The sequence below is a fragment of the Aspergillus nidulans genome, chromosome I (genome assembly GCF_000011425.1).
Source record: "Aspergillus nidulans FGSC A4 chromosome I".
NCBI lineage: Eukaryota > Fungi > Ascomycota > Eurotiomycetes > Eurotiales > Aspergillaceae > Aspergillus > Aspergillus nidulans.
Genome location: NC_066257.1, coordinates 582,152 through 605,741, shown reverse-complemented (window position 1 = coordinate 605,741; position 23,590 = coordinate 582,152). Strand labels below are relative to the sequence as shown.

The 23,590-nt window shown below is 50.4% G+C and overlaps 6 protein-coding genes across 6 annotated transcripts, besides 1 other annotated feature; 3 read left to right on the top strand and 3 right to left on the bottom strand.

The window, feature by feature from the left end:
- Positions 1-23,590: part of a sequence feature (contig 1.107 303..444822(-1)) that runs on past both edges of the window.
- Positions 624-2,203, top strand: pkaC (cAMP-dependent protein kinase catalytic subunit pkaA; the record flags this gene model as incomplete). The annotated part of the gene is made up of 4 exons (XM_658817.1): positions 624-1,385; positions 1,444-1,697; positions 1,750-2,124; positions 2,176-2,203. The coding sequence occupies 4 exons, from the start codon at positions 624-626 to the stop codon at positions 2,201-2,203; spliced, it is 1,419 nt and encodes a 472-aa protein (XP_663909.1).
- tim13 (protein translocase subunit TIM13) lies at positions 2,738-3,537 on the bottom strand. Its single transcript, XM_658818.2, has 2 exons — positions 3,323-3,537; positions 2,738-3,226 (listed from the first exon to the last, which is right to left on the bottom strand). Exons 1-2 carry the CDS (start codon positions 3,458-3,460, stop codon positions 3,038-3,040), a joined length of 327 nt encoding a protein of 108 aa, XP_663910.1. The 5' UTR covers positions 3,461-3,537; the 3' UTR covers positions 2,738-3,037.
- ANIA_06307 (legume-like lectin family protein) lies at positions 4,087-5,474 on the top strand (the record flags this gene model as incomplete). Its single annotated transcript, XM_658819.1, has 6 exons — positions 4,087-4,188; positions 4,242-4,265; positions 4,329-4,399; positions 4,480-4,561; positions 4,615-4,875; positions 4,932-5,474. The coding sequence occupies 6 exons, from the start codon at positions 4,087-4,089 to the stop codon at positions 5,472-5,474; spliced, it is 1,083 nt and encodes a 360-aa protein (XP_663911.1).
- On the bottom strand, positions 5,695-6,859 carry ANIA_06308 (uncharacterized protein; the record flags this gene model as incomplete). Its single annotated transcript, XM_658820.2, has 1 exon — positions 5,695-6,859. The coding sequence occupies exon 1, from the start codon at positions 6,784-6,786 to the stop codon at positions 5,695-5,697; it is 1,092 nt and encodes a 363-aa protein (XP_663912.1). The 5' UTR covers positions 6,787-6,859.
- Positions 7,267-8,529, top strand: ANIA_06309 (PRCC domain-containing protein; the record flags this gene model as incomplete). The annotated part of the gene is made up of 1 exon (XM_658821.1): positions 7,267-8,529. The coding sequence occupies one exon, from the start codon at positions 7,267-7,269 to the stop codon at positions 8,527-8,529; it is 1,263 nt and encodes a 420-aa protein (XP_663913.1).
- ANIA_06310 (AAA family ATPase midasin) lies at positions 8,750-23,570 on the bottom strand (the record flags this gene model as incomplete). Its single annotated transcript, XM_658822.1, has 2 exons — positions 8,750-15,553; positions 15,621-23,570. 2 exons carry the CDS (start codon positions 23,568-23,570, stop codon positions 8,750-8,752), a joined length of 14,754 nt encoding a protein of 4,917 aa, XP_663914.1.

The window sequence follows — 23,590 nt, the reverse complement described above, 5'->3', positions numbered from 1 at the left end:
TTCATGCTGTCGAGCATCTCGATCAGAAAAAGCAGAGAAGCCAGAAAAAGTAAGCAAGACTCGAGGCTCAGGCGGGTGGGAGAAAGAGGACAAAGAAAGCCAGCTCCATTGACGCAAGGCAGGGCTTTGATAGGTTGCAGAGTGGATCGAAGAAGATTAACTGGTCGTTGTCTGATCGTTGCTGGTTCGATTCATCTTGACGCAAAGAGCTCACATAAAGTCAGACTCCAGCATCGACCCCGCTTTGTTGCTCCTCGTGCTCTCTCGCGGTCGCCTCCCTGGCCCCCCTCCCCTCTAGTCTCGGTTCTCCCCTCGATCGGCCACGGTCTTGTTTTAGGTACTGAGACTCATCGTTTATGATTCATCGAGCCCGCCAGCCGCGATTTTCTTGCCAGCCTGCTTTTTGTTCAATTGACTGATTCTGCTGCGGTCTTCAAATATACTCAAGAGTCGTGCTCACTGCATACTTTACTCTGGCCGGGGTCGCTTGGGATCCGAAACAGAGACCAATACGAAGCCTCATCGTCGACGGTCACCTCCGCGTAGCTCCAACCACGAAGCCTAGCGCTGCATGCTTCCAGTTTGTCTTACATCGACCGTTGTCTCATCTTAAACCGTCCTCGATGCCTACTCTAGGAGGTCTTTTGAAGAAACGGCGAACGAGGGATTCGCAAGACCTCTCCAAGGAGCTCCAGGCCGGTTCCACCACGACTGGCCACACCACGACGTCACCAATCGCTGCCGAAGACTCCCAGTCCCAGCAGCACCACGGCCACCACGGCGGCCACCATTTCTTCCACCATAACCACCATAACCACCAGCCTTCTAACAATTCGGCTAATTCGGCGAATTCGCAGAATTCCCACGCCGCTAAACACCACCAATTCGACCAGTCTTCAGCTACCAGTAACCAGCCTTCCGACGGGCAAACCGCCTCCATGCAATCCCCCGCACAACAGCCCTCTAGTACTTCCGCACACTCGAATTCCGGCCACCACAGCAATGCCGCCAGCATACACAACATCATACACCCGTCGCAGCAGAATACCCCGCAGGTGTCGCGGGCGGAGCGTACCACCAAGGGCAAATACACCCTCGATGATTTCGCAATCCAGCGCACCCTCGGCACAGGTAGTTTTGGGCGCGTCCACCTCGTGCAGTCGAAGCACAACCACCGCTACTATGCCATCAAAGTATTGAAAAAGGCGCAAGTTGTCAAGATGAAGCAGATTGAGCATACGAATGATGAGCGACGGATGCTGAACCGCGTCAGGCATCCTTTCCTGGTCACCCTGTGGGGGACTTGGCAGGATGCTCGAAACCTCTACATGGTTATGGACTTCGTCGAGGGTGGAGAGTTGTTCAGTCTGCTTCGGAAATCTCAGGTGAGCTTTGCTGGTCCATGATTACTAGAGGAGCGAGCTGATGGTGGGCAATTGGTAGCGGTTCCCCAACCCTGTCGCGAAATTCTATGCTGCCGAGGTCACTCTGGCACTGGAGTATCTCCACTCATTGAATATTATTTATCGAGATCTTAAGCCTGAGAACTTGTTGTTAGACCGCCATGGGCATCTCAAGATTACCGATTTCGGCTTTGCGAAGGAGGTGCCTGACATTACCTGGACCCTTTGCGGAACACCTGACTATCTCGCTCCAGAGGTCGTGGCTTCTAAGGGTTACAACAAATCTGTCGACTGGTGAGTTGCTGTGAGTTTGCGTTGGCGGAGTGCGCTGACAGTCACTTTCAAGGTGGTCCCTAGGTATTCTGATCTTCGAGATGCTGTGCGGGTTTACACCCTTCTGGGACCAAGGGTCGCCTGTCAAGATATATCAGAACATCCTTGCTGGGAGAATCAAGTTCCCACCATACCTCCACCCCGATGCCGTCGATCTGCTCTCCCGCCTGATCACCTCGGATCTTACCAAGCGGTTGGGTAACCTCCACGGTGGCCCCGACGACATCAAGAACCACCCATGGTTCGCGGAAGTCACTTGGGACCGGTTGTTGAGGAAGGAGATTGACGCACCTTACGTTCCCCCGATCAGGGGCGGACAAGGTGATGCCAGCCAGTACGAGAACTACCAGGAAGAGTCAGAACCCTACGGCCAGGCCGGCGAGGATCCGTAAGTTCCAAGTCCCATATATGGCTATACCCTCGTTAACACGTTATACAGCCACGGTCACCTGTTCCCCGATTTCTAGACCCTCTAACGAGTGATGATGAAATGAAATTCACACTAGAGACGGCTCTGACTAGAACTCAAATTCTACTCTATAATGAAGACGTGTGGAATGGTCTGCTGAGCGCAAGTTGGCGTAATGATAATCAAGGTCAATTGTGCCGCCTGTTGGTTTGATAATCGCTGGTCGAATAAGAATTCAAGTGTTTGAAAGATGAGTCTTGCCGGGCCTTACCCTGGCCTTGAAGTCTGCATCAAAAGCGTTTCACGCGTTGAGTTGTCCCTTTTACTCATGTGAGGGCCACTTACTCATGGTTGGGGAGCGAGGTTGGTGTCCGTTATCTTTGTGTCAGATGCTTGGTTAGGTTGTTGATGTGGCTCATATATTTCTCTATATTTCTGCTTCGCGGGCAGGTGGGTATGTCTACGTTGTTTGGCTTGAAACTCAAAACACTTCTCACATTACCGACCACCGCATTACCGCTGGGTTGGACAGGTGCTGTTCGGTTTGACTTTCACCAATTTTCTGGATATTTTCGCAGATAGCCGGTGCTATTTTTTGATTCTTGCCTGTGGAGGTCTGTACAATCTTATGTAAATACTTCACAATTGTCTTCTCATGAAGACTAAACCGAGAACTGCCTGCCTTAGACAAGTTGTATACTATACAACAGTAGCCCCCAAAGTCCAAAAACATAGCACCTCAACGCATGCAAGTTCAGACATCAGCCCCAACTCAAGTAAACCTAGTACTTTATACATTCCCTCCATTCATATTGTACATGTTATGATCTTCTCCGAGAGTTCCCATCCGGTATGTCATCAACCACCTAATCAACCGCCTCGCGTCACAAGTTCACAGCTCCGTAGCCATCGCATTCGCCGCGACAGTCTGCGTAGTCGCGCGAGCAATATACGCCTTGCTGGCGGCGTTCCAGAACTGGATGTACTTCTCCATACAGCTAGACAGGCAAGTCGATTCGCTGGCGGACAATGAGGAGCCGGGGGCTGTGATACAGTTCTCGAAGCAGTTCTGGTTAACTTTCTGTATTGAAGTTAGCCAGTGCACCAAACTCGAAAATAACCTAACGGAGATCAAGAAAAAAAAAGGCAATGAAAAGGATAGAGAGTGCGAGCGTACGCTGATGAGTTTCTTAGCATTGGCCATAGCCATCTCCTGTTGGAGCTGTGCGATGAGGTTGGCTTTGGTTTGCTGGACGTCCTCGGCGGAGTTGGCGGGCGCCGCAGCGGCGGGGGCAGAAGAGCCAAAAAGAGCCATTTTTAGTTGTGTAGTCTATGTCGGTTCCGAAGTGAAAAGGTGAAAAAGGAATTGTATGCCTGAAGCTGTGATTGTTCAGACGTTTGGCTACGACAGGATCTGAAGTAGGCCGATATGGTATCGGAAAAAGCTGTGGCGGTGCCAAGGCTGAGTGAGGCTAAGGCGGAGCTTGGAATGATGCATCAGCCACTGGTCGAAGTGGACACCTAACTCCTCAGGCTGTGGAGGGATGTGTGAACTCGAAGCTTGGGTGTGTTTGTCGCTGTCTCTGATCTGTCCAGTTCTCGTTCTCTCTGGTGCCGAACCGCCAACACTTGCTCCTGAAAGCTATTCAATTCTCCTGTCATTGTTCGTCAACTGACGCGCTATTCCTTTCTTTAACTTGATTCTTATCTCTTCCCTTCCCGAGTACTTGTAACCGAACCTCGATCTAGTACTACTCCGCAGTTGATCGCTAGGTGCCAGGTGGAAGTATACTCTGCTATATTGACCACGCACCCACGCAACAGTGCATTTAATGTCCCGGCGACATTGATTGAGCGCTCTCTACCCAAAACTAGTCTATTGTTACTCTTCCATTATCACGCCCACGATCGTTTGCGAATTGCGATTAGTTTACGAATACAATGTTGTTGCCGAGGTTCTCGACACTCTTGTGCCTTGCTGGCCTGACGGCCGTGCCTGCAGTCAATGCCTACGACGGCGATGAGAACGTCAAGAGCATTCCGGTGTGTATATATTGCCTCTAATGTCTTACTGGTAGCTAATTGCTGTTGTACAGCTAAGAACTCATAGCCTCTCCGCCGTGCGTCTACTTACCTGCTACCGCCCCGCTATGCACCATGCTTGATACTGACTCGCGGCATAGCCATACTTGGACTCAGACTTCCAAAGCCGCTGGTTCGATTTTGGTGGTGATACGGTCATTCGTGCCGACAAGTACGTCCCGCCTCTATTCACTTGGCCATCTAGCTTGATCTGTTGGCTCGGAAGAGTTCGGTGCTAAGACAACTACCTAGATACATCCGTCTCACATCAGACCGGCCGTCGCAACAAGGATGGATCTTTTCTCGCGTTCCTTTGACCGCGACTAACTGGGAGGTGAGCATGTTCTACAATCATGCTACAGTGACCGAGACTAAACATGGGGGTAGATCGAATTTGAATTCCAGATCCATGGAGAGGGAAACCTGCACGGCGATGGCTTCGCCATGTGGCTCACCAAGCAGCGCGCGACACAAGGCCCCGTCTTTGGCTCGACGGATAACTTTGAGGGTCTGGGAATTTTCTTCGACACATACAAGAACAACCGCCCTGGCACATCCTTCCCCTACGTCATGGCCATGATGGGCGACGGCAAAACCAGCTACGACCAAGCACACGATGGCAAGGCCAATGAATTGGCTGGATGTTCCGTATGTCACCTACGTGCTAAATCCTATTCTCCTACTCTTAAAGCTAACAATTGCAGGCCCGCGGTCTTCGCACCACCTCCGTCCCCACAAAAGCCCGCCTAACGTATTTCCAAGACAAGTCGCTAACCCTGGACCTGCAATACAAATCCGAAGGCACCTGGACCAACTGCTTCACTCTCACAAGCCCCGAGACGAACATCGCCATTCCCTCCGTCGCGTACCTTGGTTTTTCCGCCGAGACCGGCGAGCTCAGCGACAACCACGACATCATATCCGTCAAGGCCCAGAATCTATACAATGTCGCTGGATCTAAGGGCACTGGCGGTAGTGGACCCCCTCGCAGCGCCGACCGGCCCTACCGCAAGCCCAAGAAGCAGTCCGGTAGCTGGTCGTGGTTCCTGTTTAAGGTGTTCTTCTTCTTTGCGGCTGTGCGGGGTGGGTATGATTGGATGGACCGCCTACCGGTCCAGGACAAGGTATTCTCGGTTTTAGACGAACGCGTCGTCGATTTCTGTGGTCTCATGAGAAGTGGTCCGATGTCTGAAAGTGAAATGGTTAAAATAAAAACATTATCTGTTATTCTGTATCTGCTTGCCTGACTCGATTCTTCATCTCATTTACTTTGCATAGCCATGATATGATGTACTTGTATCTTACTGCGGGTTCTACATGCCATCGTGAAATAACTGCCGCGTTTTTATCTGTCAAAAAACTCTGTATAAATGCTAAACTCTAATGCAATCTAGGGTATCATTCCTATTAACGCCCAATACCATGCCAATGCAGCAATCCTCTTAGGTCGGTCCGTGTAGATGCCAGTTACTTCTTAAGCTCGTTCCACATGTGGTCAATAATCTGAAAGACCTCCGTAACGCTCCGCATAACGGGCTCATCAATTCCCATTGCACCATACCTATGCTGGATCTTGTCCGGATGCCACCGAACGCGCTCTGCCTTGAGAGTATATAGCAGCGTATCCTCAGGTGCAGTGCCATTACCAGCACCAGAGCGAGAACCAGATGACTGCGGATGACGAGGAGCCCGTCTCATAAACTCCTCCACATTTTCTTTGCTGACATCCCTCCTCTTTCCAGACTCCACGGGCCAAAAGAGTAGATTCCGCACCGTTTTGCCTTCATCCGTGCTGTCACCTTTCCTCCTCGCCTCCTCGATCTCCTCCCAAGATCTAATATAATTCTCCCAAGCCACTCTCCAAACCTCTTTCGCTCTCTTCCTCTCCATTCCCCGCCTTAGACTGTCTTCCATTGCCCTCTCGAACCTTCTTCTCTCCTCTTCTTCCTCAGCGGCCTTCTCAGCACGTACACGCGCCTTCTTCTCCGCGCGGATGCGCTCCTGCTCTTCAAGCATCCCCTCCCTCGTGCGTTTCCACATCTCAGCCCGTATGTACGCCGCGTATTCCTCTTCATCCATTTGCTCGAGTACACCCCGTCCATCACCATCGCCCACCGGTGGAGGAGTGAATGAATGTATAGATTGTCCGTAAACAGATTCCCAGAACGCGGCGCCTTCGTCGTCGCCTAGCGCGTCGAAAAGAGATTCACGAAAGGCCGTGTTGGGAGACAAGGGGGCACCTGGGTAGGACGGGACAGTGCCGGGTGAGGGCGAACGGGGGGTTGTGGTTCTGTGGCGTTTGTGTCGTCGGTGGCCGCGGTAGTCCTCCTCATTGTGCCGGCGTCTGTGTCTGTGACTATGCCGGTGGGATTCATTTCGCGAGGATTTAGAGCTGGATTTCGACTTGGAAGACTTGAAGCGAAATTTCCCTCTGGCTTTACTGTTGGCCTGGTAGTCATCGGGTTCCGTGTCTGGAGCGGCGGAACGGGCGCTGGATTCAGAGGGCGGATTGTGATCGCGATCGCGTGGTGAGTGGCTTATACTGTGCTCTGTATCCATGGCCGCGTTATCTTCACGTTGGGACGGCTCGTATAGGAAAGTGAGGATGATATGAGATCATGGCCTGTTGAGGTTGCGGATGTTAGAATCAAACTTGAGACTCGGCCTATATTTCTAGAAAGCGCGTAATTCAAGTTATCGAGCTCTTGACGCTAGTAATTTTGGGAAGTCGAATCGTCGGGGAACCAACCTAACTCCCTCTTAACGGTGGTACAGATAGCCTGGAAATTTAAATTCCGTGGTATTAATATTGCAGATTCAGCGTCTGCGAAATATCACAGCAACTTATTTACCGAGACCCTGATTGTCTAAAGACGAAAGATGAGACATGACATCATGCGATTATTCTGATGATCAGATAAGATAAGAATAAATTACGCATGCGATTTTACCGTAATCTCCAGCCTCCGGCCAACCTTGCAAGTGCCATCTTCCGTCCATAATCCAACATCCACATCACATTCCATAAATACAGCAAAAATGGTCCTCGTCGCATACTCTGATTCTGAAGCCTCCGACTCTGAGCAAGAAAACACCACCCCGGCCGCCCGAACGTCAGCTACCAAGGCCACTCCAACCTTCTCAAACACACCCTCAGCCTCCGCCCCAAAAGTCACACCCATCGTCGACAAGTCAAACCCCCGCAAAATTCGAGTCGCCCTGCCAGAGATCAGACCCGAAAGTGAGGAAGGGGAAGAAGATGGCCCCGCGCGTAAGAAGCTCAGAATCGGAGGAGGCGGCGCCGGCGCGTTCGCGGGCTTCAATTCATTACTACCTGCGCCCAAACGACCTAATGCGAAGGTGGAAACAGATAAATTAGCCGGCAGCAGACCCACGCGTAAGGTGTTTAGCTTGAAGACCGGGGCTGCGCCGGGTTTTGATCGCGAGGCCGATGAGGAGATGAGGAGAGATATGGCGTTTGAGAATTTGGGAATGGGCGGTGATGACGGTAATCAGGATGAGACAATCCCCAAGGCGGCGAGTTTGAGGGGAAATGAGGACATTGAGGCGAGGAATGCCGTGGAGGAGAAACCCCAGGAAGTGGTCCTGAAGGGGAACCCAATGATGTTCAAACCGCTGTCCGTGGCGCGAGCAGGGCAGAAGAAAAAGAAGCCGATTATTCCGACGCCGTTAGCATCGTCTAAGCCAAGAACATCAGCAGAAAAGACAATGAATGAGCCAGAAGTACAGCCAGAGGTACAGACGCAGAAACCCGCCGCGCCTCCAGCCCCGAAACCCAAGGTTAGCCTTTTCTCTCTTTCGGCTCCGACAGAAGAAACGGCTGCGTCGGATGCACCAACCTCAGCGCATGGCTCAACCTATGAACCCTTGGTTTACACCACAAATGAGGACTCGCCTACAGCAGGCCCTCAAGTCCCACAAACCGAATCCGTCCCTGCCGCCTCAACGCGACCGCCTCCCTCAGCTCAGACCTTGGATTACATCGCAGATGATTTGAACCTCTCCCGCTCACAGCGTCGCCAGTTGTTCGGCCGCAACGCAGACCCTTCCAGTTCAAAGATTCTGCACTTCAATACAGATGCAGAGTATGCTGCTAACCAGGAGATGGCACATAAGGAACTCGCCGCGGCGCAGCATAATCCTGTCCGGGCTATTGCTCCTGGTAAGCACACGCTGCAACAGCTGGTCAATGCTGCAAGCACGCAGAAGGAAGCTTTGGAGGAGAGTTTTGCTTCTGGGAAGCGGAACAAGAAAGAAGCGGGTGCGAAATACGGTTGGTAGATTGGATATTCGTCTAATAACATCATATACTTGGTGGAATCTTGCAATTTGAGTTATTAGGGCCTAAACTCAGCTTTTCCAACAAAGAGTTTTAGCAATGAACTCTATAAATATTCTTACAACGATATACACAGTTTGCCACCTATATACAACAATGAGAGTAAAATAGAAAACGTGCTTTTATATGCCCATAACTCCACAATGCACTCAATCAGTCAATCTAAGAGGAAACATCAACAACCTCCGCAAACCATTGCTTCAATGCCGTAGCCAAAACAGCAGGGAGTTCTCTCACATCCCGCACAACAAGGTAATAGGGGAAGGGGAATCCTTCCAGATATCGCTTCATTTTCAATTTCATCTCACCAGTACCGCTCTCGTTATCCGGCTCAAAGCTCGCCTGCGTGAGGTCTAGGATAGAGTTCCCCTTCAGAGCGTCCACAATGATAAACACGATCATGATCCGTTCTTCCTGGGCCTGGCGGACAAGGCGTCTGATTGTTTCATGGTCCTCACAGATGCCGTCCGAGATAATCAGCTCCAATTGCCAAAGGTCGGCACTGCCGCCAGCAGGAGATTGCTTGAAACGCGCTTCCCGAAAGAGAGCGATCGAGTCGGCGATAAGCTTGCGCACGTTGGTGCCAGTTTGCTGGTAGCTGAAATTCTGAAAGACCTGGACACCTGCCTCAGATGAAAAGGGCTTGCCAAAATCGTGGGCGACACGGACGTGGTCTTCACTGCCAAAACCAAGGACACAGAGGTCTCCAGCTTCGAGCATGCTTAGACTTTTTGCGACAAGGGCGAGGGTTTCAAAGGCGAGTTGGCCGCTGCCACTCTCGAGCATGGACTTGCTGTCGTCGACAGCAAGCATGATTTGATAGTTGCGTTTGGAGGGCACGGAGCGTCGCATCCAGATTTTGTCACGCTTGTACTGGGAGGCGATGTACGGGATGATGCGCTTGATGTTGAGCCTTTTACCAGTTCGGTAGTCACCACGGAGTTTGGTTGCGAGGGTTGGTGCTAGAATGAGGCGGAGCTGTTCAGTGAGCGAGAGAGAGAGGTCGTTTGTCGCGGATTCGTACTTCGACCAGAGGCGTTGTGCTTCGTCTCGCGGGGTTAGGGGAGGTAGAGTCGAGGAGAGGTGGATGGCAGCTAAGTGTGAGTCAACTTCGTCCAGCTGCTCGATTTCTGCTGGTTGGGCTTGAGCATCACTTTGGTTCTGTTGGGCGTGCGATGCTCCTGGAATGAAAGCGCCGGCGGCCTGGTCTTCCGTAGAAGCGCCATTGTGATCCATTTGCATTGCATCCTCCAGTTCATTTTCTGGGAGGGCTTGGGGCTCGTCCGACGCGTCGGGAAGCATTTCCTGATCGGTAGGTTTGACATCCGACTCCACGCCCCTGTTCTGGTCCAGGGCTTTGGCTTGTTCTTCGCTGGCTTGGCCAAGCGCCTGGGTATCTGCGACATCATCTTGGTCTGCCAGGTGCTCAAAATCTGCATCGCCCATCTCTGTGTCCTGTGGCAGAGGTTCGTCTGTCTCACCTTCCTCCTGTTTCGAGGCATTCATGATTTCTTTTTGTCTGCGGTGCCATTGTTCAAGGACATCGCCTAGCTTCTTAAACGCCTGTAACTGAGGGTCTTCCGGATTGATATCATCCCCACCTCCCGCATCCCTATGCCTCTCATTTTCTTCACCCTCCTTGGCAGCACCGGTTTGTTGCTTAGGCTCGACAGAGGGATCTGTAGAGCCATCCTGTTGCTGTGCGTTGCCGGAAGCTCCTTTTTCTTGATTCTGGTCTTGCTCGGCACCAAGACCACCATTAACGGCTTCGCTGGGAGCAACTTCTTCTCCGGCAGTCTCATTGTCATCCCTTTGAGCGAGGAATTCATCTTGCTGGGTTTCCTCGGGCTCCTCAGCAGGTGCCTGTGCCTCGTCTTCGCCTTCGGCAGCATTGGCATTTTCTTCTTCTGGTGGAGCTTCTTCGTCCGGATTGATTTCTTCCTCTTCCCCAGGCAGGTCACCAGGACCCTCTTCCTCAATGTTCTCATCCGGCTTTTCGTCCATTTGCTCATCATTAGGAGCATCAGGAAGATCATCAAGCCCATCATCGCTACCGAAATCCTCGTCATCCATACCTTTCTCATCACCATCAAGCTGCATCTCATCTGGGAGATCGAGGGTTTCCTGTTCCGGAGCCTGAGGGTCCGTAACGTCCATATCCTCGCGACCAACAGCCTCGCCCTCGTCATCCGGAGCTTCTTCTTCCTCTTCCTCATCTTCTTCCTCCGCTTCTTCACCTTCTTTGTCACCCTCTTCCCCTTTCTCGCCTTCTTTCTGCTCCGGTGCTGCCGCTTGTTGGTCGGCCTCCGAAGCACCTTTCCCTTCTTCATTTTCCGTCTCCTTCTGTTGCTCGTCATGACCGCCGTCCCACATCTTCTCGTCCACGGCAGATACGTCCAAGTCATTGACACTGCCCACCTCTTCATCAATATCATCCTCCTCACCCTCATCGCCACTTTCGTCCTTCTCCCCGTCTTCTTCCTCTTCATGCTCACCCTCCTCTCCCTTCAGGTCTTCTTGGTCCATGTTCACGGCATCTTTGGATTTATCAATGTCTTCTCCAGCCCCTTCTTGTTGCTCCTGTTGTGCGAGCTCCGACAAGTCCTCGTCATCTCCAACGTCTTTGCTGATGTCTTCGGCTCCTTCTCCTTCACCAAGACCTGTCCCGCTTTCCAATTTTCCAGACTGGCCTTCCTCTGTTGATTCTTCGTGTGGGCTACAGAAGCCTTCAGATGAAACCTGAATGAAGGACTTGGCAAGTACATAGGACATCTTGCAAGTCTCTCGGTGCACGTTCAAGAAGCGACCCACAATATCTTGACTGATATCGTAATACTTGTTCATTATGGGCAGCAGGCTTGCCAGTAGTGCAACTGCCAAAGGAATACCAACATCGGAGTGTTCCTGAACACGATGCAGCGTTTCCAGGACCTCGATGAGAGCCTTTGTAATATCAGCCAGATGTGCCGATTTCAAAGCTCTAGTGAAGAACTCATCACTTCGAGAGAGGAAACCGGCGGAGGTGATCGAGGATGGAACTTCCTTAAGTTTCTGGAGGCTGACAAGAATCTTATCCGTGGCTGCAGTAAGGCTTGAGTCAAAGTCCTCAATCGTTAATGCATCCACATCTTCAACGAACTTAGCGGGGCCCATCTTGACCTTGGTCCAGCGGAGCAATTGATCTAGGACGAAGGTGAGATCAGGTCGGTCTCGAGCCCACTTGGTGATATCAGTCTTCAATTGGTCTAGAGACGATGCAGCGTCGTCGAAAGTATGCTGATGGAGTTTAGAAGTAACTCCACTCGGCAGCTCAGGAAGGTGTTTGATGGATTGCCTGAGGCGGTAAAACGTGTCTTTCCATGTCTGCAGACCATTGGAGATTTCTGATGAATCAATTCCAGAAAATTTGGAATGCAGCTCCACGACTGTTGAGGCAACCCCAAGCGTGGGCCCTAGCCATGCAATTGCTGTTGTTACTTCCTGCTTTCCGCTCACGGCATGGTAGTTGGACCGAATGATGGATGACGCTCCTGATTTCCAGAGATTAGACACCTTGGCGAGAATAGACTGGAGATTTGCCAGATCCGATAGAGCCGAGGAAGCAGCGGCTCTCTGTTTCCTGATCATGAACAAAAGATGCTCCATGGACCCCAAACTCCGTGACACTTCCACATTACTGAGTTCCTCTGAGTAGCTGCGCGAAGCTTGACGAGCACGTGGAACTAGATCTAGAAGCCTGTAGAAATAACGATCACAAGCCTCAACTAGTTGTATTACCGCTGGATGGGCTGGGAGAGAGGGACTAGTGGCAAGCACTTTAGCAACGGTAGCCTGCGATTCGATCAAGTCAGTGCCGGCATTACGCTTGACACCCATCTCGAGGAGCTGCCGCAAAGTGTCCGCATAGAACCGGCGTTTCTGGCCTTTCAGGTGTTGAACATCTGGCTTGTTTTCCTCCGTCAGGACCTTAGGGGTCTGAGTCCGAAATTCTTTGATGCTTTCAAGGAAGAATCGAACAAAACCGCTCAAGTCGTTACCAACATCGAACTCATCCGGAATTGAGGTATACATGGTTAGCATGCTCTTAACTGTGCCTTCAGGGTTCATGAATCGAGGAGGTCGAGTGGACCACACTTTGCCTTTCTCACAAATGATCAATGCCTCTGGAGTACTTGCAGAAGAGAAGATCTGCTCACGACCGAAAACGCCAGTTTCCTCATTACCTTCAGGCATATCTTGGCTCAGGATCTGCTCAACTGGCAGGCCCAGAACCTCGCGGTATTTACGCACCAGCTTGAACAGTTTGACATGCGATCGCTTAGCACTCTCTCTAAGCGCAACAATATTAGTATCCTTCCAGCTAGCGAGCTGTATCTGTTCCTTGATATCCTTCTCCAAAGAAGACCGCTTGTCGATCAGAAACTTAGACACCGCAGGCTCAAATTGAGCGTAATATTGGAGGAAATTGTCTAGTGCGAATACGAGCTGCTTCAGTGACGGATAATCCTGGACATAGAGAGAGAGGAGAGCTCGGAAATCCTTGATGAGCCGGAGACGCTCACTATACTCTCCTAGCGTCGTTGAGTGGGTGAACTGCTCTAAGGTACCAACCACCTCTTGCACATGGTCACTCAGGTCTGTCGTCCCTGATTCAGCAATCTGAATCGGAGCTCGGATAAGTGCCTCAAAGATGATGAACCACCATGAACTCACGCCCTGGACACATTTGTCTTTCTCGAGATCCAGGAGCTTTGCCCAGGTTGACAACTCCAATCGCCGCCAGGATATTATTAGGTTCGTAAGTTCATCGTAGTACGATGCTGCTGAATACTCTCGGCTGGCTACGAGCTGCCATTCATGGACCAGCGAATGAAGCTTCTCGACCTTTGTCAGAAATTTCGCGACGGGTTCGGTATGTCTGAACTGGTATATCTCCTTGCAGACCGAGATTACGTCTCCGGGAACTGCATGATCGGGCCAGGCCTGTTGTATCTGAACAAAGCGGGCTTGGATAGAACGTGTCAGAATAAGGAGCTTCTTGGCTTCAGCTGGGTTCTGGTCGGTGTAGAAATTATAGTTTTTAGCCGAGGTGGTGGTCCTCTTCGCAAGGTCCTCTTCCAGCAACAGCAGGATGGCGGATATCTGCTCCTTTGGGGCCAGTTTTGAATAAGGCAAGTAGTCGTTGTCAGACCAGATTGAACCTAGCAGCATGGCAGAGTGTTTGACGTAGTCTAACAGCACTGTCTGGCTATCTGCATACTCAAACAATTTCGCATGAAGGTCGGCAAGTCGAACCGAAACAACTTTTGGATCAGCTGCATCTGGCAAATCTATAACCTGTTCGGCACCGTCTTCGTATGTCGGGAAGAGCTGGTATAGCTCATTTGCATCAACCTCTTCACTATCCTCCCAAGAGCCTTTAAAGTGATACATCTCATTCTTGCGGGCGTATTCCTCCTGGTCTTCTTTCAGTTTTGCCTTCCACAGAATGTAGAATTTGTCAACAACACGAAGAAGAGATTCTCGGCCAGTTTTGGTCCGCAAAAGGCCAGGCTCCATAGTTTCAGCGACCCTGAAGAATGATAAGTCATGGAACCAAGAGTCCATTGCGTGCTTTGAATCGTGACTAGGAGAACCATTTTCGGACGATATGATCGGTAGGTCAGAAGCTCCAAGGAAGGGGGTCGTCCCAGAAACGGTCCGCAAAAGAGCTGTCTCACACGGTTCATGGTTGGAAGTTGAGCTGAGGGAAAGACCAAGGTCAAGTATCTGCAAAAAGCGAACAACAAGAATAGTGATATCATCGAAGGATCTGTAGTTCGTACTCAAACGCTTGCTCAATTGCTGAATGTTGTCACGAAGCAGCTTTCTCATCCGCTCGTTCTCGGCATCCTTCTTAGTTGCGTTGATCAATTTTTCGGGATTGCGACGGAGAACGGATTTGATGATACTGGAAAATTCACCATGAAGGACGTTGATTTCTGAAGTCGCTGGTCGAGTGACAGAGGAAGGCGGAGGAGCCGAGCCGAGGTTGCTCAATTCGCCTTGCACAATTTCCTTCCTGATGTTTGTCGACTGTCCAGAGAAGACTTGCTCGAACAGCGTGATAGCATCAGCTTTTGCGGTAAGTTCAGCAACCCGCTGATAATGCCGTTCCCTCTCCACTACCAAGCTTAGCGAAGGATCGAATGGTTTATCAGGAACAAAAAGCCAGAGCAAAATAACCGCGAGTTGTACCAAGGCGCTTGCAGTATCTTGCGCGGCATCTTCGCCTGTAGACCTAGTCAAGAGGGCTGTAACTAGCTTTGGAAGTGCCTTATCAGCAATAGTTTTGAAGTAGTGGTTGTTCGGTAGGTTCTGCGCAAGGCGAATATTCAATGAGAGCAAACTGGGTGGCAAGCCTCGCTTTCCTGCCAAACGTAGTAGAGTCACCAGTTGCTCAAAGGACTGCGGGTTAAAGAACTCTTTGTGAACATCAACAAACTCCGCGGTAAGCTCCAAAAGTGCCTGTCGGAGAAGCTTGAGCTGATCTAATGCAATTTCTCGGCTGGTTAGAGTCAATGCCTTTGAAAGTGTCAGCTTTTCAAGTTCCAGGGCGTCCATTTGACCAAGAGTGACCCGATCAACAAAAGCTAATTTGTTGAGCAGCGACAGAGACACAGTTCCACTGACAGCGGTTCCAGACCCGGACGACCGCTGATATCCTGAGAAGAGGGACAACCGATGAAGAATATCCGGAACTCGACTTTGCAGTTTCGACGAGTTCAAAGGCTGGGCAGGGCGACCAGCCAGTAGAGCTAACACAGATTGAATGGCGGTTTGAGCAGCCGAAGAGCTTCCGTCCTTGAGAGCAGCAATGTCGTGATACTGGCATAGTATTTCAAACTCGTTCGAAAAATACGGGTTTGGAGCCAGTTCGGAGTCTTGCACCACACTTGCCAAACCCGTGACTGTTTGTCGAAGTCCCTGCTGGTTTTAGTATGGAAGTCTGGCAGGTCATGTCCAACATCAAAACTCGGAATCATGAACTTACTTGCACAAGATTTCCTTCATCAGCGCCTTCCATAAGTAGTAATCTCTGTGTTTCAACCAATGAGCTACGCACTTGGCTTAATTGAGACAGATCAAGACGCGTGCGGTTTGCAATATGCATGAACTCTGACGCGACCTTTTCCAGGTCTAACATGGATGCCAACTGAGCGGGAGTTGATGCTGTTGCTGGTCTCCACGATTCCCAGAGCTTCTGCATTCCGAGTCCTGTAGTAAGAGCCCAATTTTCGTGGAACCGCTCAAGTGCTTGAGATATAGAATGAGCCAATGCGTTGAAGGCAGCACCTGAATCGAATATTGATGCGCACAATGATTTGCCAATCTGAAGGTAGATCAAAAATTTGCCTTCGTCGACTTCGTTAGATGCTGTTATTCTAAGCATATCTGTGCAGAATCTGATGACTGCCCGAAGAGGGGGCATCGGATCGTGGTGGCGGAGGAAATCGAGGTCCAGACTTTGAACAAAGTCGTATAAGGCCTGTCCACAATGCGAAAGGAATCTGCCAACTGGCTGCGTTGAATCCTTCAGCAAGGCAGGTATGCGTTTTGAGGCTAAAGACCGCTGCAGCCGAGTCATTTGGCTTGGCTTAAGAGAGTGGCTGGATTCCTCTGCAAGCAATAGGGCCTGTTTAAGGCGATGTAGGTCTCTCTTCGACTCCTGTAAATGTGCCAGTAGAATAAGCAAGTCGAGGGGAAGATCCTGTTCCAACACAAGAGCTAGAGGTTCATTGACCAAAGGATGAAGAGGCTGTGAATGACCCTGAATAGCGAAAACAGCATCACCTAGATTGACAGTCTTCTTGAGAGCATCAAAGGGTTGGCAGTATTGGTTGTCATGAATGACTGATACGTAGCGATTCAAAAGTCTCGAAAACTGGCCAGCCTCAATGTCAGTCAGATACGGTGAGATAAGATGTCGCGACTGCTGGAGATACGCTAGGTCAGAGATTGACAGGTGGTCGAGGCGGATCTCGTACGATGAGTCAGTCACTTGTCCTGATTCATCAGAAGAACCATATGTCCAAAGGGATCGCAGACGGTAGAGGGAGGACTGGCTGGTGTAGGTGGGAGTGGAAAAATGGTCCTGAGGTACATCCTCTTGGGGCAAAATGCAGATCTCAACGCATCGATTTCGCATAGCACGAGAGAGCTCTCCGTTCCGCGAATCCATCGTCAAGAAAAGTCTGAAATTCGGGTGAGGCTTGATAACCCTGGCGTTTCCATCTTCAGTGCGCTGCTCGTTCAAAATGAGAGACCCATTCGGTTCAGTCAAGGAGTTGAGTCTATCAAGGACAGAAGGGTTGCAGAGATTGGCGTTGTCAAGAACAACCCAGTCTCCCTTCTGGACGGCCTGCGTCAAAACACCTTCAGTCCACTCAAATCCAACTTTGAAACTCTCTGATTCCTTGGAAACCTGGAATAGGGTTCGCGATCGATCGAGTAGTCGCTCTAATGCAGGGTCCCCGTAACGCTGGCGAGCAGTTTCTAATAACGTGCACACTAGCTCCAGCGACAAGTCAGGGCTCTGTAGCCGTTCATACAGTTCAATCAAAGTATACGTCTCTTCTTGAGAGGTTTCGGACGGGCAGCTGGAGAGTATATGTCGTCTCACGAACAGCAAAATATCCTCTAAAAGAGCCGACGTCTCTCTGTTGTGGTCGATCTGTTCGAAGCCTCCAACGAGGTCCATTGTATCGGTATCCGCGCTCAAAGCTAGTTCAACCAAGTTGGCTCCGTTAATGGCAGCAAGCTTTCTTATCAATGTTGTTTTACCGCATCCTGAAGCTCCCACCAGAATGCTAGGCCATGACTGTTCAATGCAAAGCATGAGAGATTCGAGGATAGACAGATCCCTCGGCAGTACCTTGAGATGCGGATTGGGAGTTTCTTGCAGCAACATATCCCTTCGCATCACTCCAAGGCCAACCTGCATGCATTCTGTTGTCATGTTATGATAATAACTTTTGGCTGCCGTGGAGACACCATCAAAGACACGTTCGTATAGGTGGCGGACCCGCTCTCGATCTTCCTGACATCTAAATCGCTGGGAGATGATTATATCGAGGAAGTTCTTCGTGTGTATTTGCAAAGTCCCGCGATCAGCCAATTGAAGCCATCTCTGAATGTCACGTAGATTGACCTCCCAGGGACCTCCCAGAACTCCCAGTCTCCTTTCTTGGACTATAGCAACGTTCAAGATGGAGACAAAGTCAACTAGCCGCTCGGTCTGCGTAATAGGACTGCCAGGATACAGTCTGGCACAGATGCGTTTCAGGTCAGTGTCGGTGAAACTGTCAGCATACACCACAGTAAATCGGTTGACGAAAGAAGCAGGCAACCCTTTTCGACCGCCTCCTTGGTGATGCGGATTTTGTGCCGCGAAAAGGACGAAATTTGGGTGACGTTTGAAAGTTTGGTCAAGTTCGGCAATATAGACCATCTGACGGTGGTCAAGACAAGCATTGAGACCTTCAAGCACAGACTGAGAGGCCAAGTTCATCTCATCTAGGAGTACCCAATCGCCACGCTGCATAGCTTGTAGGAAGGGGGCGTCCCGCCACGCAAACTGACCTACGTCGCCACCTTCCACAGGGACATCAGATCCAAATAGATCGGTAAGGTCCGTTTGCTCAGACAGGTTAATCCGGGTAAGCGGTTTCCCGAGGGCTCGAGCAAGAGCAGTCACTAGCGTAGTTTTACCCACGCCAGGGCTACCTTCAAGAAGAATTGGTTTCGCTAATTGCAGCCCACGGGCAATGCGTACTGAGTTGGCAATAGTTGTAGGCGCATCCATGATGAAATCCGGGTCAGGTTGAGCATCACCCTGAATTGTGAGGTAAAAGGGCCCAATACGCAATGCCTGGTCTTGAACACCAATATCGGATTTTTGCATATAGATATTCGACGCATCCACGTTGAATAGTTCCTCAAGTTTGTCCAGACACAGTTTGCGATTTCCTTCAAGGTTATGCAACGTGGTTGCGAGCATCGCAGCCGGGTTTGCACCCAGTGTGTCTATGAATACCATTGCAGCACCTTGAATAATAGCGAACAAGGGATCCGAGCCCTGGCATTTATTGACAAAATCAACCCAAGCTAAAAGATCGCGAATGGAAAGTGAATTGGTTGAGGAGCCTTGAAACGTGCGTTTGAACCATTTTGCAAATTGTAACATCGCCCGAGGGATTTGCTCCAATTGCGTCTCTAGTTTCATTTGAAGAATGGGAAGAATGTCCTCATCTTCAGACAATTGCGGAGCCCAAATCTCTGTCATCCGGTTCCGGAGGGCAGCAGAGAGTTCTCTCTTTCCGTAGTCGCCTCCGGGATTCATGGTTGAAAGAAACTGGAAGCCGCTGTCAGCGACAACCATAGAGTCAATGGGGCCCTTTTCAGCCAAAAGTATCGATCTATGAGGCTCTAGCACACTATTAAGCCGTTCCAGCACCGAGTCATCGGCGAGAGATATTTCGTCCAGGAGGAAGAACTGGCCTGTCTTCATGGCGGTAATCAAACTTCCATCAGTCCATTCAAAAAGTGCATTTAATCGAGCAAGATTCTTTTCGATCTTCTTTAGTAGCTGTGGATCGCACTCTAGTCGCTGTTCGGCACTGAGTGTGCCGAAAATCTGCTTCAGCTCCTCGAACGGCTTCGACTCGTCTTGCAACAGTATTCGCAAATCGTTGAGCATGGCGTCTTCGATAGCCGATCTATTCCGTACTGGCCGCTGAGCTCCAATAAGATCGCCTGTTTCCAGATTTACATGCGCATTAATAATGTGCAGTTGTTTCTGGTAAGCATCTGCAACCGCTTGACACAGCTGAGTCTTTCCGCAGCCTGTTTCACCCACAAGGAGAATGGGCTCGTTATTCTGAAGAGCTGTAGAAACCAGGATGAAAAGTCTCCTCATAGCCCGGGTCCAAACGATTCCAGGGGTCAGTTGCCTTAGCAATGGTGCACGCTTATCTAACTCGGAAGTGCTGTAAAGGACTTCTTCGTCGATCTTGACCTTCATGACCTCTTCAATAACGCCTTTCACAGCAGCCCTCTCCTGAGGGTTCCTCACTCTCTCTGCAAGTAGCATGAAACCATTTATAGCCAGCTGCTCTTTGTCATCCGCTTGCCGGAGGGCCCATCGAAAAAGATCACGCAGAGTGGCGAAGCTATTCTTCTGCTCGAATAACCGATTTGCCTGGCGCAGTAGAGAAAGTTTTCGATACACAGCGACTATCCTGGTACAGAATGATGGCGCTATTTGTGATCGTTCTTTGAGAATATACTCCAGTTCGCTCTCTGGTATATCGTCGAAGTGTAATTCAAGGAAACGATTCCGGAACGCGCGGGAAAGTACTTTTCTGCCTCCGTAGAGTCCCGCGGGGTTCTGAGTTGCGAACAGCATGAAATTCGGGTGTGGATGGACCACTTCTTGTGTTTCGGGGATAAACAGTTCGCGGTTATCGTCGAGAAGTCGATTGAGTGCCTCCAGAACGTCAGAGGGTGCCAAGTTGAGTTCATCAAGGACAATCCAGTAGCCGTTCCGTAGCGCCTCTACCAGGATACCCTCCTGATATCGAAGGGTTCCGTCGTCATCGGACACATAAGATCCGAGGTACTCTTGCAGATCTGTGTGTTCGTGGTTATTGATTCGGACGAACTTATTGCCAGAGACCTTTGCGAGATACTCGATCATGCTGGTTTTACCTGCAGATGTTGGGCCCTGGAGCAAAACGGGGAATCGGCGGGTAGAGCTCGCTCTCACAAGATTCTTGAGGTTCTTTTCGATGAACGGGGTTATGATATAATGAGGTTGCTCTTCAGGTACCAAATGACCCCTTCGCATCCAGTAATGTTTGAATTGTACATGTTCGTGGCCATCACTGGGAGGTCTGGGTGTCTGCCCAAGCAATGCCCTGATGTTCTTCACATTACTGAAAATATGCTTTTCAAGCAGCGGCATCAACAGCGCCTCAGATTCACGGCTTAAAACGGTTAAGAAGCTCATGGAGAACCCTTCGAAGATTGCTCGTCGTAGGCCGTAGATTTGGGCATGGTCCGCAGCGTAAATAAGCGCACGAACGAGCGTTCGAATGCTAAAGTGTGGTCGCTGGCCCGCACCGTCCGTTAGCTTGTTTTCATTACTGAGCTTCTTAGCTTCCATGTAAAGCTGGGCAAGATCCGGTGCTGCTCTGGAATCGCTCAGACTTAAGTCCCCAAGGTACTTCTTGATTAATGACAAAAGGTCATCCAGCTCATTATCGGGAGATTGCACATATAGTTCGGTGAATCTGGATCGAAGACCCGGTGGGAGGTCCTTTTTGCCTGCATCTGTTGCTGGGTTCATGGCACCGAATATTCGGAAATCTGGATGTCCAAATACCCGTTCTACATCACCAGCCTCGGAAAGCAGAACGGAGGGTGAACCCTCACTGCCATGATGCAAGAGGCTTGCGATGTTTTCGAGTGTATCGGGTGACGCGAGATTAACCTCGTCAAGAAGCACCCACTCGCCATTGCGCAGAGCACGAACAATCTTTCCCTGTACGAAAGCAAATGCGAACTTGGCATCGCCCTGAGCTACTTGCGCTTCAAAGTCGTTGAGCTGTGCTGCAAATCTTTCCCATCTTTGTCGCAGGAGCTGATATTTGGGTGAATCCAGTTTTCTTTTCTTGGTGGGCTGTTCACCTTCTGCTGGCTGGGAGGCACCGTTGCCGGACTTGAAGACGCCATCTGCTAACCGAACAGCTTCGTGCCAGTGATTGACTAAGCGCACCCAATTCCCGCTTGCAACATTCTTTGCAATTGAAGTGAGAAACTTCTGGTTCTTCTTCGCAGAAAATGTTAATTCAAACAAGGAGTTGAACTCGTCGAACATTGGAATGGCCATTGTACGAATGTTGACTGGCTTGAAGCCGCCTAATAAATCAGAACTCTCACTTTGCTGAGATAAATTCACTACCGTGAGTTTCTGTCGCATCAATGTAGCAAGATGCTGTATAACGGTGGTTTTACCGATACCCGTCTCTCCGACAAGAAGAACAGGCTCCGCCATTTCGACTGAAGCAGCAACTTGCTCCATTAACTTCAAAGCGGCTCTCGTTGTGGCAAAGCGAGACGTAGCAGATGCAAATTTGGAAGCTGAGCTACTTGGCACCTTGATCTTGCGGCAAGCCTCTCTACCGAGTACGAGGCTGTTTCCCTGGTCCAATAGCGCTGGCGTTCGCTCATGTAGACAGAATCGGGCACGTTGCGGTGAAATATGGAGTGCTTCCGCGACTTTCAAGGCTAACGAATCTGATAACGTGGTATCTGGTAGGTATTTGAGGAATATATCCACAACGTCGAGAAAGATCTCGTCGTCAATCCCTTCAGGAGTGGCTTCGTATCCAGTCTTAACGCCAAGTCGCTGGAGTCGCTTGTTCATCCTACTACAGAGTTTGATGAGATCACGCAAACCTGGTGTGCGACCCTGGGAGCTTTTTATGGCGAGGCTTCCATGGAACGAGGAGCAGAGCTTTTGATAAACGTTCATGATCGTGACCACTCGACGTTCGAGCAGAGGAAACTTTTGCGCAATCACGTCCTGTACCTCATTTATCGTAAGCGGATCAATCTGTACCCTGTTCCAGAGTCGGCTTCCAAGGATGGCAGTACTAGGGGCGACCTCTTCTCCGGCGATATTGTACGACGACTTCATTGTTGCGATAATTTTAAAGCCTTCCGCACATTTAATGCGCTCCCGTCTGCTAGCTATAGTCAGCTCGCCCTTCTCAATGATTGGAAGGATGAGACCGATAACTTCGGAGGGAGCACGATCTAGGTCTTCAATCAATATCCATCGACCTTCTCTCGCAGCTTTGGTCAGAACACCGGGTTGCCATGCAAAGCTTCCTGTTGCCGGGGAAGTTGAATACATTCCAAGAAGGCTTTTGGCATCTGTTTGCTCATTCAAATGAAGAGTCACCATTGATTCCAACTGGCCCATAGTACCCGCAACGTCATTTATCAGGCTTGTCTTGCCCGAGTTCGGCAGTCCAATTAAAAGAATTGGCTGAGGAGTAATGAGGGCCCCTGCAATCCGTCGCAAGTTACTTACTGCTGTAGGCGTTTTCACGATTGCGGATGGTGTGAGTGAGGTATCAACCTGGCGAGGGATCAATACCCCAGAGACTTCTGCGGTTCGAGCAGTGAGGAATTCACGCAACTGCTCCACTCTTGAAAGGCTCTCAGAATATGACCGCGTGGCCCTTATCGAACGGAGTTGTTTTTCCAAAATTTCCCAACGGCGCTCTTCCCAAAGCCCGAGACAGCGATAGTCAATTTTGATGCCTTCCCAATAACCCTCCACTATATCGTCGCCACAATGTGACCATAGAATCCTTTCCGTCGACGCATCAGCCGCACGCATATAGAGACAAAAGCATCGGACGGCAAGATATCGGATCACTTTGTCCTCATGTCGGAAAAATGTCTGTAGTTGCGATGGAGAGATGGCAGGTGAAAAGGCCTCTACATCGAAAGAAAGGAGACGAAAAATGGCGAGTAGTAATGTGCTAATGGTGAAGTCGTCTATATCCAGATTAGTCGAAGCATTAGGCGCAGCCAACGCCGACAGAGGGCCAGCTCGGGATATGGCATATTGGCTTGCGAAGGATCGTAAATGCGGAGCGAGCGGTAATATTCGTGCAAACGCGGATATAACTTCGTTTTGATCGACGCCAGACTCTGGAAGGGTCCAGCGCGCAGCCAAATCAACGAAGATTGGCTCATAGATGTAGAAAAACTTCTCTGTAAACCCTGATTTTAATGCGCCGACTGCAAGCGCGTTCAGGTACTGAGTCCCGGAAGCCGTGCGGATGAGGGCCGCAATCCCATCCGGCAGCTGCTCAAGAAGTTGGGACTCGTTCGGAGTCCCTTCGTAGGCAGGACTGGCACCCATCCTGAGTCCAACCATCCGAG